The 19,337-nt window shown below is 37.9% G+C and overlaps 1 protein-coding gene across 1 annotated transcript in view; it reads right to left on the bottom strand.

The window, feature by feature from the left end:
• Positions 1 to 15,022: 15,022 nt before the first annotated feature.
• ADGRL4 (adhesion G protein-coupled receptor L4) overlaps positions 15,023 to 19,337 on the bottom strand; it is a 110,794-nt gene continuing 106,479 nt past the window's right edge. Inside the window, exons 14-16 of the mRNA XM_041748817.1 lie at positions 18,358 to 18,449; positions 16,859 to 17,027; positions 15,023 to 16,463 (exon numbers count right to left, since the gene is read on the bottom strand). Coding sequence (XP_041604751.1) covers positions 16,401 to 16,463; positions 16,859 to 17,027; positions 18,358 to 18,449 — 324 coding nt within the window. The 3' untranslated portion in view covers positions 15,023 to 16,400. The remainder of the gene's footprint in view (positions 16,464 to 16,858; positions 17,028 to 18,357; positions 18,450 to 19,337) is intronic.

Here is a 19,337-nt window from a genome sequence, read left to right as displayed (position 1 = left end):
TTTTTGGTGAGGTGTCTGTTTAGGCCTTCTGCCTATTTTTATATCAGTTTGTTCATTTCCTTATTGTTGAATTGTACAAGTTCATCGAGTACTTTTGATAACAGTCTTTTATTAGATATGTCTTTTGCAAGTAATTTCTCCCAATCTGTAGCTTGTCTTTTTATTCTCTTGATGGTATCTTTCACAGAACGGAATTTTAAAATTTTAGTGAAGTTCAACTTATCAGTTATTTCTTTCGTGGATCATGCCTTTTGTATTGAGTCTGAAAAGTCATTGCTATAGTCAGCGCCTCCTAGATTTTCTCCTATTTTGTTTTCTAGGAGTTCTATAATTCAGCACTTTACATTTAGGTCTATGTTCCATTTTGGTTTAATTTTTGTGAAGGCTGAAAACTGTGTTTAGAGTCTTTTTTTTTTTTTTCTTGCATGTGGACGTACAATTGTTGAAAAGACTGACTTTTCTCCAATGCGTTGCCCTTACTCCTTCATCAAATATCCCAGATGTGTTCTAGCTTTGGCCAATGTGAGCTCTTTCCATTGCTCAAGTGTCCCCTTTGACATATTCCCATCATTAGAAAAATAATTTTTTTTGAGAACTTCCTTATTTTCTGGCACTACAAGATACGCCAGGCTCATTTTGTATATTTCCTGCCTCACTCCTGGTACAACTATGTCTTCAAGGAGCTCTGGTTCCTTTTATTGGAAAATGGAATTTGAAACCAAGATCCGACTATTAGATATGCACATCGTTATTGGGCTATCATTGTTTTAGGTCCTCTTAGATGGCAGAGCAGTGAAATAGATGTGTCTATCAACCAGCATATACACACATACACCTGTGAACACACACACACATACTTCTCTGTGTAACTCTGTACCTGTATTAAGCTAGCCAGCTCATACTGATGTCTCCAGCTATAATACATTGCCACATAGATCATCCTAGCTTTTTTCCATTGCTTAACTGTGACTTCTTACTCCAAAAATGAGAAACTTGGCCACCACCATCCATCTTATTTTTACTTAACTTTTCAATTCTGGTACACATATATGATAATTTCAGAATTGTTAACCCATACCTCTACAGAAAACAACTTTATAGAACACAGTGTTATACACATTTCTTTTTCTCCCCCCTTTAGTCTTACAGACTATTCACTTCCGAAGTTCCTTTACTTGGCGCTCTTTCCCCCCACCCTCTTTCAGCGAGGATGTATCATACGTTTGTAATAGAATTATACCCTCTTGTCACATTTTGCATTATATCATGGAATCCCCCAACTTTCTAAATGATTTTATAAAAGTATGCATGCATTAGGGTGCATTATTTGTGCTATAAATTTCAATGGATTTTGACAACTGCAGAGTGTCATTGTAGCATCCTACACAACAGTTTAGCTGCACTGGGAAAAATCCCTTTTTTCCCCTAACCAGACCCACCAGGCACTTCTCCCTGGAAATCACTGATTTGCGTATTATCTTTAAAATTTGGACTTTTCCAGAACATTATTTACATGGAATTATACAATAATTATAATTACTATAATGTAATAATTATTACATGGAATTATACAGTATATAGACTTTTCAGTCTGGCTTCTCTTGCTTAGTAGTATGTATTCAAGGTTCATCCATGTTTTTGCATGGCTTCACAGTACATTATATTTAATCACCAAATAGCTTTCCATTGTATGAATATCCCACAGTTTGTTTATTCTTTCACCTATTGAAGAACATTTGGTCATTTTCATTTTTTAGTAACTATGAACAAAGTTTCTCTCCTATTTATGTGCAGGTTTATGTAGACATTAATTTTCAAATGAATTGGGTAAATATCTAGGCACACAATGACTGGATCATATGGTAAACTATGTTTAGCTTTTAAGAAACTGCCAGACCGTCTTCCAAAGTGGTGGCATTGCATTCCTACCAGCAATGAATGAGAGATCCTGTTGCTCTGTGTTCTTGCCAGAGATGGATATTGTCAGCTTTTTGGATGTTAGCCATTCGAGTCAGCGTGTAGTGCTATCTCATTGTTGCTTTCATTTGCATTTATTTAATGCCAAATGATGTTGAGTAGCTTTTCCTAGGCCCATTTGCCATATGTATAACTTCTTTGGTGAAGTGTCCAGATCTTTTGCCCATTTTTAAATTGCGTTTGGCTTTCATTGTTGAGTTTTAGAGTTCTTAGTATGTTTTGGATACAAATACTTTATCAGATGTGTGATTTGCAAATATTTTCTCCCGGTATATATAGCTTGTCTTTTCATTCTCTCAACAGTTCTCTGTAGAGCAGAAGTGTTTAATTAAAAAAAAGTCTAATTTATCATTTTTTTCCTTCATAGTTGTACTTTTCTTGCTATAGCTAAAGGCTCATCACCAAACTCAGGGCTATAGGGATTTTTCTCCCTGTTTTCTTCCAAAAATGTTATAGTTTAAAAATTTATATTTAGGCTTATGATCCACTTCCAGTGATTTTTTTTTGTGTGTGTGAAAGATGTAATGTGTACTTCTAGTTCTAGTTTTTTTTTTCTTTTGATACAGAAACCCAATTGTTCTAGCACCATTTATTGAAAATACTGTTCTTTCTCTATTGAATTACCTTTGTGCCTCTGTAAAAAATCAGTTGACTATATTTGTATGGGTCTATTTTTGGAATTTAGCCAAATATACAGTCAGAGGACACAGTCCTCATTTCAGACACTAGCCATAAGTTCAAGGGATCCCTAGGACTACCCCCACTTCAGACCAGCTGGCTACTGTTATTACTAGTTTTATGTGTCAGCTAGTGTTGTTTACTCAAACACTAGTATGGATGTTGCTGTGAGAATATTTTGTATATAGTGTTGACATCTGCAATCGATTTACTTTAAGGAAAGGAAATTACCCTCTATAATGTGGATGAGTCTAATCCAATCAGTCCAAGTCCTTAAGAGTAAACACTGAAGCTTCCCAGAGAAGAAAAATTCTGCCTCAAGACTGCAACATCAACTCCTGCCTGAGTTTCCAAACTGCCAGTCTGCCCTACAAATTCTGGACTTGCCAGCTACTATGAAATTTTATGAGCCAATTTCTTATAAAAAAAAATTCCCTCTCTTTCTTAATGGTCAGTCAGGGTTCCCAAGAGAAACAAGGTTCATATATATAATACAGCTATAATATATATGATACAGTTACAAATTCATGGGGTCTCCATGACCACTCACAGGTTTGGTAATTCCCTAGAACAACTAAGTCAGAAATGGACTATGCTTATGATTCAGGTTTTTGTTACAGTGAAAAAAATACAAATTAAAATCAGCCAAAGAGGGGTGCCTGGGTGGCTCAGTTGGTTGAGCATCTGCCTTTGGCTCAGGGCATGATCCCAGGGTCCTGGGATTGAGCCCTGTATTGGGTACCCTGTGTAGTGGGGAGTCTGCTCCTCCCTCTTCATCAAACCCTCACACCTACTCTCTCTCAAATAAGGAAATCTAAAAAATCTTTTAAAAAATCAGCCAAAGCAAGAGATACACAGAACGGAGTCCAGGAGGGGTTCAAATGTGGAACCCCTCGTTGTCCTCTCTCCATCGAATCGTAGGCAACATTACCTCCTTTTGGCCACAGTGTGAGACAATACACATAGAGTACTGACAACAAGGGAAGCTCACCAAAGCTTTTGGTGTCCAGAGTTTTTATTGGGGCTTTAGCCTCAGCCTGTTGTAGAGATTGAGCTAATACCATTAGTCCCTAGTTCCTCAGGGATACAGAACCGGTATGGTGCGGCCCAAAGCTCTCACTATAAATCACACTGTTAGGCCGTCTGTTGGCCAGTCTCTGAGCTGACAAAGGCTTTCTTAATCAGGCAGGACCTGGAGACCTGGAGATCACCTTTCAGAAGCTGAAGGCAAAGCTCAGACCTCTCTTTGGGCAATGTTAGTTCTTCATTACAGATCAGATAACATAAGAAAAAAATACATGAATTTTAAATATCATGAAACAGAATTTAAATATGCATGGTAGTGATGGTATTTGCCAGTGCCGAAAAAAAGCACACTTTGAGACTTTTAAAGAACTTATAACGTTTTCCTTTTCTAAGTAGATTATAAATTATAATATGTCTAAGCATTTTGTGACGCAAACTTTTTGATAAGAAAGATGTTTAAAGTGGTCAATTTTTGTATTTAGGCATTTCAGTTGTTGGAGTCTTTCTCTCTTGTTACATGGGCCTCTTTATAAGCCTCTTTATAAGTTTATCTCTAACATTGTAGGAAAGAGAAGAGCCCCACACATGGTCTTCCCTTCATGGGTGTGGTCTTCCAACCAGGCTCGCAATCCTTTCAAGTTAGCTTATCATCCCTTGCTTATAAAGTGTTTTGTGTGTCTGGTTTTCAGTGACTGGGTTACTACACAAAGCTCTCTCCATTGGGTTCTGTTAGCTTACAATACTTTTGAAATGTCACCTCTTGAAAACAAATTTAGCTAAAACCAAAATAGCTGTATCTTTCAAGCATATTTCAAGCACATTGGTGCCTGTAGTGCCACCAAAAGGCAATCACCACTTCCTTCGAGATTTAGCTTATTAGAGACAGAATGCTTAGGGAAAACGGTCTAATTGGGGGAGGGCGGGTATTTTCCCTTGAACAATGAGAGGCATAAGCTACAGTGAAGACCACGCGATGATGTGTGTGGTGTTCACAGACTGTGTTGCTTGGGTGGTTTCAGAGAAAACTACTTTCTGAACGTAGGATTTTTCACTCTCCCCCTATTATCTCAGGCTGCCCCTGCTGGGTCTATAGGGTGATTATGTCTGATTCAGTAGGCCTGTAATACTCTCATCTCACTTGGAAGTGTTGCATACAAATCATCCATTAAAAGGGTAGACTAGAAGATAACACTGAATGCGGTTTTAAGATTCGGTAGATGCCTTTTCAATTTTGTGTAGCTTCAGGGGAGGCATCCCTGCAAACTGCTCTCATTGAAAGCTTCTTTCATTTCCTCACTAATTCATAAATTCATTTTCCATTAAGCACAACTTCATTATTTCCCTCTCCCTTTTGTACACTGTCACAGTGAAGCAGGGACCTGAGAGTTCTTTAATCTCATGGGTAGCACACTTTTCATTTTTGAATCATTCTGTCTTGAAAATGTTCCTCAACTAGATCTAGGCTAGATGAAATGTAGTCTTAGAGGACAATCTGTTTTAGGTCCTAGCCTTCCGACTCATGTTGCTGTGGTATGAGAACATATGACCTAGTTTAAGTTTGGTCTTGCTAAGTATGTCAAACTTTTGAAATAGACTTCTTGTATTTATAAACTTTTCTAATTTTTCTTGTATTACATAGTTGTTTTCCCTTATTTCTGGTCAGAAATATTATTCTGTAAATGGCATATACTGTCGAGGGCATAGGATCAACTGACATTAGTTCATTCACATTAATTTAGAAAACATTACATTGTTACTAGACCTACGATGATTAGATTTAAAATAATAAAGAGTTATCCAAGATCACTTAAATGCCATTTTATACAAAGCAAATAAGTTTACCCAAATTTTAGGATTGTAGTGTTCTTAAGAACTAAATACTTGCAAACATGTTCTGAACTTGAGACTTTTTTGAAAGTTGTCCAATAAGTGAAAGAAAGGTGTTCGTAGATTTTTACCCTAACTACGTTTTATACTATAACCTGGAGTTAAGTATTAGGATTGCTTTATTTGTAAAAGTTCATCTTGCTTTCTACTTGGCTGTATATTGACCAGTGAGGATTTTTAACTAAACTGTTCTTACCGTGCCACATATATGGGGCAGAACTTTGTACTCACTGTCACCCAATCATTTGTTATGTCCGTGGTGACATATTCCCTTGCTTTGCTCCTGAGTCCTTTTATGTTGTTGTTTTCACAAAAGAGCACCAATTGTATTCTTGATTTGATTGAATGGAAAGAGATATTATTTTATATATAATAGGTACTTAGAGTATATTCTCAAGTAGAGTACTACTCAGTATTTCTGAAGAGCTCAAGTGATAGAGTCCATAATGGTGGAGGAGTCAGAGTAGAAGGATGTGAAAACTACTGTACCACATTCACGTACTGTCGTCTCTGCTCTGTGAGGTCTCTTGGCTCTTAATTGCTGTATTTTGTGTTTAAAAAGGCACAGCAAGGGGCACCTGGGTGGTTCAGGGGTTGAGTGTCTGTCTTTGGCTCAGGTCATGATCCCAGAGTCTTGGGATCGAGTCCCACATCAGGCATCCCGGAGGAAGCCTGCTTCTCCCTCTGCCTATGTCTCTGCCTCTCTCTCTGTGTGTGTCTCTCATGAATAAATAAATAAAAATCTTAAAAAGAGAGAGAGAGAGAGAGAGAGAGAGAGAGAGAGGCAGAGACACAGGCAGAGGGAGAAGCAGGCTCCATGCAGGGAGCCCGATGTGGGACTCGATCCCAGGACCCCTGGATCACGCCCTGGGCCAAAGGCAGGTGCTTAACCGCTGAGCCACCCAGGAATCCCAGCTACCTCTCTCCTTTCTCTGTGTCTCCCATGAATAAATACATAGAATCTTTAAAAAAATATGACAAAGCTATGTTAGACTAACATCAGCATTTTGGCTTGTGTGTATTTTTTTTTTTCAAACAACAGTATTTCTGCAAACATTTTCTACATTAAAAGAATTGACAGGCTGATTCAGGGTCAATGGTGGAGTTGTGTCATGATATGAGTTATCTATGTGGAGATTTAAAAAAATTTACTTATGGAATGCTTTTATCTTTTATTTTCAGGAAGGCCCTACTACCATCAATCAGAATACTGGTGTTCAGACTACTAGGATACAGTACGGGAAATATTGATATAGACATGGATTTTTAAATCTACCTCTGGGTTAAGATATAGTAGCAAAAAAATAGTTACCTGGGTCATATACCTTGGAACTTTTATGGCTTTTATTGCTTTTATTGAATTGTTCTTTGGTGTGATTTCATTGGCTTACCCTCAAGGACACTTGAGGAAACAGTCCTATGAAATTCAGTGCTTTGTCCAATGTAAGGATATTATTATGATATATAGATATTAGCAGGAACATAAAACTTAGGACAGATTGTATTTTCCCAAAATGACCTCAATAATATTTTCCATTTCCATGTACTCTTATGCTGTGTGACCTTGTCACTCCTCCATTAAAAAGTGGATCTATTTCTTCAAGCCCTTAAATCTGGGTTGGGCTTGGTGACCAATGGCTTTGGCAGAAGTAAACTGTATGACTTCAGAGGTTAGGTGGTAAAAAGCCATCTCTACGAGGGTCTCGTGGAATGCTTGCTTTCGGGATGCTACCTCGTGGACCCAGAACCCAGGTCGTGTGAAACCCAGATGACATGGAGAAGACTATGGACAAGTGCTTGGCCAACGGCCCCTTTTGAGATTTTAGTGGCCAGCCCTGTCAGCTGGCTGCGGCCCCAGTGAGCATCAGACTGTAGTTTCAGGAGCTACCTCCCTGAACCCAGTCAACCATCAGAAATGTGAGAAACTAAGAATAAACCATTTCTCTAAAGGCACACTTTGGAGTGGTGTTGTTCCCTGGCAACGGGTAATAGGACAGAACTTGAATGAATAAAGCACTCACGTTTAAAGTTTTTACCTCCATTTTATGACTGTAACCTTGTTTTTCCTTTGACACGACTCTAGTATGTGCTTCGCATTTATACCATCTAGTTTCTATTTTATCCATCTTCATAAAGCGCCTTAAGTTCATTTTGCAAGAAGTTTGAAGCGTACACAATTCTTTGTGTATAAAATTCACATCATGTCCAAGTCAAAAATATATATATTAATCCACTTACCTTTTTTTTTTTTTTTGTATTTTCTGAAGAAAATAGAGGCATGCTAAGAAACAGCATTATACTCTTAGTCTCAAGGAAATCAAGATTTGGTGAGCAAAAGAGGCCTTCATATTCTACTTGTCTCTACAAGTAGAAAAAGTGTTTGGCTGTGTGTTCAGCTTATTCAAGCCTCTGCATGTAAATCTACTCGGTAAAAAAAAAAAATCACAGCACTAAACATGTCTTATACTTTAGCACATAGAAGAATAAAGAACTCTGTTTCTGACCTCTAGGGCATTCTTCATTGTAATGATGAGGTATGCAGATGAGGGTGACAGATAAAATGTCTGAATTCCTAAATTACTAACTAATAGAATTCCGAATTTATTTATCTCAAAAAATTTTCAATATCGAGTTTACTAAATATGGAAACTAGAAATCGCCTTTATGTAATAACAAAAACATCTCTCAGGAAACAATGGTGAACATTGAAATAGTATAAATGATAGCTAAAACCAAATGCATTTTACCTGTGAGTAATAGGCATTTATTAAAGGATATTTCTGCTTTCTTATTGAAGATTCCTGTATTTTTTTTTCCTCAGGTATTCAAATAGCTCATTTGCTTATGACTCTAAAGAAATCAAAGCCTGTGTTTTAAGGAGCACGGTTTCTATGGTTTTGCATTCAGCAGGAGCAAATGAAATGACTGCAAGAGTGTCCTGAACAAAGAACGTGAAGTCCCCAAATAATGCCAATAAAAATGTCTCTCATTTAAAGGCATATATGGGAGGCTGAGAATACCAAACGATCTTTGCTTATGTGCACTGGTTAAAGAAGAGATTCTATTTTTCAAGTTCCTGTAAATGCTAATAGTGTTTATATTTAGATAAAAATATATCGATGTACTTTGGCACAGGAAAGCTAGTTTCATCAAATTGTAGGACATCAGCCCCACCGGGGCCGAGATTTTAATGGGTGCAGAGCAGTGTGGGGGCCTCTCCCCCAAAGCACATGGCAACGATGTTAAGCTTCTGAGGTTTTTTCTGCCATCCTCCCGGCCTCTCAGCGCATGGCAGGGACTTTGGAGATGAGGGGCTGCCCGGGGGCGGGGGGGGGGGGGGGCGGCTGGCCAGGCCCATCCAGCGCTGGTAGGAAACCCATGGGGTGAGGGGCACCGAGGCCCTGGGTGTTAGACTACACATGGGCCGATGGAACTTAAATAAAAATAAGTGGAAAGAAAGAGAAAGAAAGAAAGAAAGAAAGAAAGAAAGAAAGAAAGAAAGAAAGAAAGAAAGAAAGAAAGAAAGAAAAAGAAAGAAAGAAAGAAGAAAGGAAGAAAGGAAGGAGACAGTAGACCCACAATCTGACATCATTGCTGATTTTTGTGTTTCTTGCTTCCTTGCTATTTCAGAAATAGCTCTCTGATGATGAGTCGGCTCTAGGAGCCCCCACTCTGCACAAGAGATAAGGGTCCTTTTTATTTTTGGATTTTAATTAATTTATTATTATTATTACTATTTTTTAAAGATTTTATTTATTTATTCATGAGAGGCACAGGGAGAGAGAGAAGCAGAGACATGGACAGAGGGAGAAGCAGGCTCCATGCAGGGAGCCCGACGGGGCACTTGATCCAAGGTCTCCAGGGTCATGCCCTGGGCTGAGGGTGGCGCTAAACCGCTGAGCCACCTGGGCTGTCTATATATATATATAACACACACACACACACCACACATATATTTAAATATAATATATATAAATATAAACATATATATTTAAATATAAATATACACATAAATATAAACATATATTTAAATATAATATATAAACATATATTTAAATATAAATATACACATAAATATAAACATATATATTTAAATGTAAACATATAAGTATATTTAAATATAAATATATTTAAAAATAAATGTAAATACAAATACAAATACAAATATAAACATATATATTTTAGTTTGGTTTGGCCAGGGAATTCTCCTGGTTGCAGGCACGAGGTGCTCAATCCGGAGTTGCTCGCCCGGGCTTCTAAGAATCCAGGCCAATCCTTCAACACCGCCAAGCAGCGAGGGAATCAATCCTCCTCTGCGGGTTGAAAATGTCAATCCTGGGTGGCTCCGCGGGTTAGTGCCCCCCTCAGCCCCAGGGCGTGACCCTGGAGACCCGGGATCGAGTCCCCCATCGGGCTCCCTGCGTGGAGCCTGCTTCTCCCTCTGCCTGTGTCTCTGCCTCTCTCTCTGGGTCTCTCATGAACAAATAAATGAAATCTTAAAAAAAAAAAAAAAAAGAAAGTCAGTCCTCCAGGCGAGGCTGTGGGGCAGGTGCGCTGCGTCCTGGGGAGATGCCCGGCCCCGCCCCCGCCCCCGCCCAGCCCCGCCCCGCGTCCCTAACCCCCTTGGAGCCCTAAGCCCCGGGGCGGCCCGCACCTGTGGGAGACGGGGAGGCCAGCTGGGGCCACGGGGCGCTGCCCCTGCGTGGCTGGTGGCACTTGCACACGACACGGCCTGTTCTGAATGATCACTTTGCCGGCTGGGGTCACACAAGGTCTTGCGGAAGAGCCTCCTGCCTAGGATCGCGGGAAGGCCGGAGGGGCACGATCCCCGAGCGGGGCTGAAGTGACCTCGCTAGCTCAGGAGCCAGGATGCACACGAAAGCAGGAGAATTTTAGGGTAATTTGTGCAATATTTGCAGGGATGGCGGCGCATGTTTCTTTCTTCGCAGCAGGCAGCAGTAGCAGGGAGTCCTTTTTAGGGCTCTGTGCTTATCACCTAAACCTTCCAAGGCTTAACTGACTGCCAGGATAATGAGCCCCCCTGCATACTGGAGGTTCTTTTAGATCCACTTCCGACACATTAAGGAAAAGAAAGAAAATAATCATTTTCAGGTTGAACAGCCTGGTCCTTAGATTCTGATATATGGCAAATTGCAGCCCAATGGGAAGTGAAACCACATTACTTAAGGGCAGTTTTGAAAGAAACCTATTATTTCCACCCCCTTATTTTTGAGTGCATAAAATTGGAATATGCATTATAGATTGTATTATTTACCATACCTCCCAGTAGGGGTCAGAATTAGAATCATGGTCCGTGGGCACCGGAAGAGATCCAGTGTAGCTAAACCAACCCTCTCATTTTATATGAAGGGTAACTACCACGCAAACCTGTGATGTGTAACCCCTGAGTGAAAGACCAAGTCAAATGCTCTGTACTCTCAGATTGCCTCCTGATCTCAATGCTTGTCCAAGCCTTCAGTCTAGGGTAAATAATTCAAATCTTTTTCACTTAAAATGCTCAAGGAGATTTTCTCAAATCCGTGGCACCGTTTCACTGAATACTTACAAGAAATAACAAGGAAAGAAACCCTCTACGTCAAAGAAAGGGTCATAGTGTTTTGTCGTATCAACATGAGCCCACATCTGTCATAGGAACATAAGAGAAAAGACGGCATTTGGTATTTCTGACGACAAAACTGAGCTATATGGCATAGAGAACATTCCTTCTGAAAGATACCAAAGTCTACTGTATTGCTGGATTAATCCAAATTGCATAACAGCTGTGCAACTTATGGTCCATCTTCAATACAGAATATTATTCAGTCACCAAAAAGAATGAGAGAGCTATACCTCTTAGCTTTCCAAGTCAGGAAGAAAAAAAAAAAAGAAAAAAGAGAGGAATTTATAATATGATCTTCTATTAATGATTTGAATGTGATGATATAAACATGAAGAACAAGTGAAAGTTTATATAACAGGGAATTAAACTGAATTGCTTAGCTGAGGGTGTGAATGGGGACAAGAGAACTAAATGTGCAAGGAAAAAGCAACCAGGCAAAGAGAAGTATTGCACCTTAAAACATGTGATATGCAGGTATTTCACACTGCATACGCATGTAGAAAAGACTTGTCAAAATGCCATGTTATAAAAGCATGTCATCCCCAAGAGAACATAAATATGAACAGGAATACTGTCCTCCTACTATATGAGTTTATGGCCACTTGGAACTTTCTGAGAGAGTGAGCCAATTCCTAAGTTCCCATGGGGGAGCAGAAGGAGCTTGGGGCTTTCACTTTGAACGCTAACTTTGCAATTTTCTAGCTATGTGACACTGAGTACTTTTCACATTCAAAAATGAGGATAGAATTCCATGTTACTGTGAGAATGAAACGAGATCATGCGGTGTAATAATTGAAATCACTATCAACTTCTGGGAAGAAATCTTTTCCCCGCTTTAAATGTCTTCTCTAAGTTATTTCTCTCATTATCTGTAATCTAAAACCTAGAAGTTTTAAGTTTGAACCGCTGCATGACAATTTCACAATAACCCCCACTAAGCGCTGTGCTATCCTGTCCACTCTCTCTGTGCTATAGCTCTAGTAGATTGGGGAAATCAGTAAGGACCAAATGTACCAGAGGAGGCTTCATAAAGAGAAGTCTTGGATGATGGGTGGAATCTGCAGGGGAGAAGACATTCCAGGTAAAGGAAGACCATGGACAATGGGTACTCTTTCTGGATCCATAATTTATGCTTCCTTTAAAGATTTTGTGTTGGAGAAATTAGAGAATAATGTTGGTACCTAGAAAAGACACCTACTGTGTAAGACATAGAAGATAGGTATGATAAGTTAAATTGACTATGTAGAAAATTAAGAAATGTTGAGTCATCGTCTAATTTTAGGAGAGTGGCATTGAATCGAAAGGGACTGAAGAAATGATGTTATCAAACTACTAAGTACTGTTTGTTGCTTACACCTAGCATGCAGATGTAGAGTATTTGCTGATACATTTTAAAATACTTTTTCTAATTAGTATATTCTGTGTAAATGTGTTTATATATATTGTGTGTAAATATATTTACACAGTGTAATCAATCAAGCCATATATTTTTTTTTTATTAGGGGATTATTATGTGTAGTTACTAGCAAGTTTTCACAGGGAATTTATCTTGTACTTCTTTGGTGTCCATTCTTCTCATGGAGGCCAACTTTAAACTATTGAATCCTTTGATTTGATCCCTTGAGATCCTATAATCTCCTTTTATCCCCATTTATTTATCAAGAAAAGAAAAGTTTATAAATTAATCTAACAGAATTTGTGATATGTTTTAGGAGTTGAGGAGATTGAGTCTAAAATCCTAATACTTGTCTCACTACCAAACAGGGGAGTAGTACATGAGGAATAACAGTGAAATGGAAAATAAATCACTCTTTATTAGTAGTTTTGTAAGCTCCTTACAAATCCCCAGAGGTCTTCCCTGGAAAAACTGAGTTGAAGCCATAGTCTGAACTCAAGGCTACACTGGTCCTAATTCTTCTATCTGTTATATTGCGCCAAACTGAGATTGCTGGGCCATCTTTTCCACTGAGCTCCCTGATGGTTAGAGACCAGCACAGAGGGCTTTACCTGAAAAAGCCAGTTCACCGAATGGGTTTCCAGTGTGGAATACACAAAGCAAAAGCCAGGCTATTCAGAGGATCTGGACCTCCTATCAGTCACGTACTCATAAGGCAGAAGAAGGCAGTAACATTGATTCAGGAAGCAAAAAAAAGAGAAAGGGTACTTGCCATTAATGAAGAACACAGCTAAGTATGGTGAATGTCCCGCACTTGGCCTAAATAATTGCAATAAAATGTGATGAATGTTAAAATAGGTTAAATGCTACACCAAGTGGTGACACAGAAGTGGAAGTGATTAATTCATTGAGTGAGCCCAGGAAGGCTTCATAGATAAAGACATATTGGGGGTAACAAAATGTTTGTCAGGGTAATGATGGTAATAAGGAGGAAACTTCCAGAGTTGGGGATATGGTAAACCATGGCAAGTTTTGGGAAAGAGAAACAGTTTGGTGTGACTAAAGAAATTTTTGTAGGAAAAAATGAAAACTAGGGAGGTAAGTAGGTATGAAAAAACCTGAAATCTCATTGTTGGAGGAGGTCATCAAGAAGACTTGACATCTGGTTGACCTGCAAGCTAGACCTTGGGGCAGTTGGAGGCTCCTCACTGCTTCACAGTCCTTGGAATGTGCATTCTGCTTGTCTTCACTGCTCCCCAAAACTGCCCCAACATTGCAGCCATGGGATAGGAATGTGGTGTTGTAACTCTCTGGATGGTACATGTGACTGAATCCAGTTAGAGCTTCCATATAAACTTTTAAGATTTGGTGAGTGGGTGCAGAGATGTATGCATCTGTGGCCACTCAAGACAAATCTTGTAAGACAATTTTTCTTGCTTATTAAACCTACCACCTCCCAATCTAGAGTGGCCTGTCTCTTCTTCGATCTCTCCCTGCCCTCCATACATGGGGGCTGGTTTCAGAATATACCCAGGACACTCCCAAGGAGGTTTCAATCCAGCATGCTACAGAGTACAAGCATTATCCAATGATATCTACAGGAGGGTTGATAAAAACAATATCCAGAGTTAAAAGTTTGCCCAATGGTGTGAACAATCACTTGTCTCTAAAGACGCTATTAGATATTTCCATAATATTCCCTATGGTTGCTGTAATTATCAAAAAATTATCAATAAACCTATGAAACATTATCAACAGACTTGGCAGCTTAAGATAATATTCACTTATTATCTTACAGTTGTGGAAGTTAGAAGTCCAAAATGGGTCATCCCAGGCTAAAAGAAAGGTATCAGCATGGCTGACTTCTTTCTATGGGTTCCAGGGAAGAAGCCATTTCCTTGCCTTTTGCAGCTTCCAGAAGCTGCCGCCATTCCTTGGCTTGTGGACTGCTTGTGTCTTCAAAGCCAGCAATGGCTGGTCAAGACGTCTCAGACTGTATCGCTCTACCATGCTCCCTTTTCTCCCTCCCTCTCTCTCTCCTTCATTGATAAGGACCCCTGTGATGACATTGAGCCTGCCCAGATAATCCAGGATACTCTCCCCATGGCAAGGTCAGCTGATTAGCAATTCTCTTCTCCATGTGCCCTAATGGTAGTATTTACAGATTCTGAAGATTATGGCATGCAAGTGTTGGGAGAGCCATTACTCTGCCTACCATACATCATTTGTATATGTCGATTGAACAGATTGGTTTTTCAATATCACATTCTTATAACACTGTTCTATAATGACATTTCTAATAACGGGTCATAGGCTTAGCATATAAGAGATCAGAAGATATAATGAAAATGTATCATGGATTCTCTAAAAATGTATAAGACATATCGGCGGGTAGCTCATCTTTCTTGAGCAAACGACTCAGCAAAGCAGTAGCTGTATTCATTTAGATAACATTTTATTTGTTAGAGTAAGTTTTGACAGACTTCATTTTAACAGCTGGAGAAATTAATTTAAAATCACAACATTTAGTGTACTGGCATACTTCTACAGGTAGGTGCAATTACATGTTTTTGAAATAAAATCACTGCTTCTACATTTTAATGAGAAGATTTGAGGATAGATAGAAGCCATACATTGAAGCAGATATGCTTTAATAGATAGTAGGAAACTGTCAGAAAATAGATCCACTGTGAACATTTCTACAGTTCTCAGGGATTTCTTTGTTATAAATAACATTTTTTAAATGTGTACTTTTCTGAACAGAAAAAAAATAGCAATTCACTTTCTGAATAACTTTCATATTTACAATGCCCTTTTAAGAATAGTAAGTTAAAAGGGAAAATTGTGATGTGAACTAGAACATATCTAAAATTAAAAGAAGTAAAGAACTCACCCAGACTAGCCTAATGAGATATAATATTTTTCACTAACTGAAAAGGTTATAGAATAGAATACTTCAGCTTTATATACACTATTTTTACATTTACAGCCTTGAACAATATTATAGTTTGACACATTTATGTATTACTGATTAAGCATATGAAGTTGTGATCAATGAAAGGAGTACAGAAACCGTATATACCCCACTATGGCATCACCTAAAAAAAAAAAACAGGACATAACTGTTTGTCATTTTCATCTGTGAAGTTTTGTGTCTTTTTTAGAACATTAGGAAGGAAGATGGATATAACAAATATAAATCTAAGTTGTCTTAGTAGAAACTTAAGTTCAGAACAATCCACGCAATGGCAAGGTGTGTTTGTTCAATTATTTTATCTATAATTTCTCATTTGGTTTGCAAAAAAAATGAGTTTACTCGAAATACATCTCATTGTTATAATAACCATTTCTTTTTTCCTGCTTTTCATTCTGCCCTTTCATCCTCTCATATTCCACTTTCTGTAACAGAGCTCATTACCAAGGTGATAGGGGACTAGTTTCAAAGGCAACATGAGTCACAAAAATATCAATCCAGTGGTTCCCTTCAGGACATTCATATATTTCTTGTGTTAAAAAGAAAACCTTTCCTTGGGCGCAGTGATATCACTCCTGAGAAACCAATTACTTTTCACATATCTGCAATACTGTTTTGACATAACTAACCATGTCGCGTAGGAAAGCAAACTATAGCTCTCTGGTACACAATTAAGATATCTTACCTACAGTTCCTACACTGGAAACAGAAAAACTGTTTTAAAAGATTTGACTAGCTAGTAATTAATAATTGGGTAATTGGCTCAAGTCATTTACACACATTGGTCATCCACAGCTTGGCTTTTTTATGTGTAGTAACAATTATCCATAGTTCTCTATTTTTTATCTTAAACACCCAAAACAACAAGGGACATTTTTGAACAATCTATAATATTCTTCTTGGATCTAAAAAAAAAAAAAAAAAAGAAAAGAAGAAAAAAAAAAGGAAATGTTAAACATAATTGCAAGTCACATTAAGTTATTTTCAAATCACATTAAATTGTTATATTTGGTTTTCAGAAGTATCGTTTTGTCATTGCCTATCAGAATATGCTCAAATGAATATAAGCTATGTTTACATTCCTAAGGGCAAGTTTTTTTTTGAAGGCATATTTCCATATGAACAGCTAGGTGTTCTGATTTTGCTCTGAAAATGTCCTGTATTTAGGTTATGAAGATTCAACATGAATCCATGAGAATAAGAATTTTGATCAATTTGGTAACTGATACTACACGAATAGGGTATAGGGCTCACCAAAATTAAAAAAGCAAATAAACAAAAGTAAAACAAAATTGCTTACTTTTCTAGACAGGATGCACAGGAATAAGAAAATGAACATCCCCTGGAAGGCATTGCTGACCGTGAAGAGGTAAGCCGTTACCACTGATGCGTGCACAACATGGAGAACCCCAAAGATCCAGGTGGTGCCAAGAAGGAAGAGGAGAGCAAGGGCTCCCCTGGCACAAGACCTATAACATGTTAGAAACGTTTCAGTTAAGAAAACTACATATATACCCCCCCACACCCCTAAACCCCTCAAATTATGTGGGCAATGAGTGTTTGGTGCAATTAAGAAATCTGCAGAGACCAAAAGATTATTTTGAAACTGATGAATTATTAATTCTAGCTTCACGGGACAGCCTTTAGGGTGTGTTACTGCCCCGCGGCAGGATGTGCTTCCAAAACGATTAAAAGAGTATTTTTCAAGGAATTTCCTTAATCTTAAATTATTTTTATCTGGTGTACTGCAGTGTATATGCTTTGATTTCAAATCAAATGTTGCAATCATTCCTGAAGGTAAGACATGTATCTGTTAGGAAGTATTTTCCCTTAGAAGCCTTGTAGACTGCGTGGATTTGGGTCAGCACCTGCACGTGACGTCAAAGGAAGTTTCTGCTTTTCTCTCAGGTTTAGTAAAGAAAGTATAGGGATAAATTTAGATTTTTTTTTTCTTCACTGCTGCAATGTAGTTATCTCAAAATAAATTCAGGTCAGAATACTGATTTCTTAAAAATTAGATGAAACACTCTTACATATTTTCAGTCTATTGCCTATGACTTTGGGAAAGCAATATTCAATCCTGCTCACTGAGGACACTGCTTTGAAAATGAGGCAACTAATGATTATTTTCTTATTCATTCTTTGTCCAATCATTCCGTACCGCAGAAGATGTTTTAGTGGTATACCCTCAGAAAATGAGTCATTTTCAACTTTATTAAAACCAGCACACTACATGAAGCTATGAATGGTGAGGAGTAAAAGAAAGTAATCGATCAAACGTTTGCTAAATCCGAACTATAAATCTTGTGCGAGGTATTGAAACTCCAGGAGTGTTTCCAAGCAACACAAACGTTAGTTGTTTCTAACGTTCCCTATAGTACACTTCAGTTTTTCCTGAACAAACCATTTTCAAGGTCTCAATAAATCAGTTTTAAAGAGAGGGTGGAAGGGAAAATCATGGCAGCATGCAAACTAGGAATCACAAGAAAGAAACACAGTTACTAAGCTCCGAGGAATGTTTTCCAAAGAAAAATCACGAAGGTCTCTTTTGGCCTTAAAACACAACCAGCATCTTTTCTTTCAATGGGCATGTTGGAAAAGAATGCTTCACTTACCATCTCATCTGTCGAGATGACAGTCTTTTTAGACATATTAATTGTTATTTAACAATAAGTATTCTGGATACGGAAGAAAAAAGTATAAAAAATGACTTAAAAAATAGTCCTTCCAAGAATTATTTGTGCCTCAAGTCACTAAAGATTTTCGCTACTAAAGAAATAGAGTTTGAGAGACATTTACCTTATGTTCTCATAGCAACTAACTTCTGGTTTCAACCCCGCAGTGTGACGAAAAACTTTGTATATGATAAATCCAAACGCCAAGAGATTAACCTGAGAAAATAAGTGAATTCCAAAAAGAGATGATTTTCACAGTCAATTAGATACATACGAAGGAAGTAGATAAAAGATTTCAAATAAGATAGAAACTAGAAAATTGTGGGATTTTTATGTATATTGCAAAGTACAAACCCTCTGGTAGATTTAAGGAAGCAAATCTGTGGTTGATCTTTATGGTATCACTGAAAATTGATAGTACAAATGGTGGTACGATGTGGCAGGTTGTATTAAACACCCTGTTCAAGGAACTTCTTCAGATGTAAGATCACATCTACAGATTGATGAGGATCATCTGCTGCCAATAATAGGATTCATCTACATATTAAATTGCATTTTGGTTTGAAAAACTTTGTGAACATTTGAGAAATCAAATTTTTGTTCATTAAATGATATGCTGCTTCAAGGAGAAGTGTTAGCGATAATTCCGTCAACCTTTAAAAAACTAAACTGGAAAAAAGATATTCAGAGGAATTAGAAAACCCAACAAAACACCTTCAATTTCTCTTTTGCTAGAAAATGCTTGGGTGTACTCTTTTGTACGGTTCATCTAGCTATGTCTCCTAAAGTTTGTGTTCAGATTTCCTTTCTCTAAATTTAACTTCAGAAACTTTCAAAATATTAATCAATGAAATGAATGTTTATCTGAAGGTATATACTTTTTACTAATATTTATCATTCTGTTATTTGTATTTCCTATTATGGGCTAAGTAGAGTACATATAATTTTTACTCCTTTTAAACTGAGCATTGTGAGAAATTTCCTCTTTTCCTATCATTTTGGAAAACTTAAAGTCCTATTTCTGATGCCAGATGACTAAATCAAGGGTGTATTTTAAATGTGTATCTACTTTAATATGAAAATACTAACAATTAGAAATATTAA

Source organism: Vulpes lagopus, chromosome 3 (assembly GCF_018345385.1).
Source record: "Vulpes lagopus strain Blue_001 chromosome 3, ASM1834538v1, whole genome shotgun sequence".
Taxonomy (NCBI): Eukaryota; Metazoa; Chordata; class Mammalia; order Carnivora; family Canidae; genus Vulpes; species Vulpes lagopus.
This window is presented reverse-complemented; position numbering and strand designations above follow the sequence as displayed.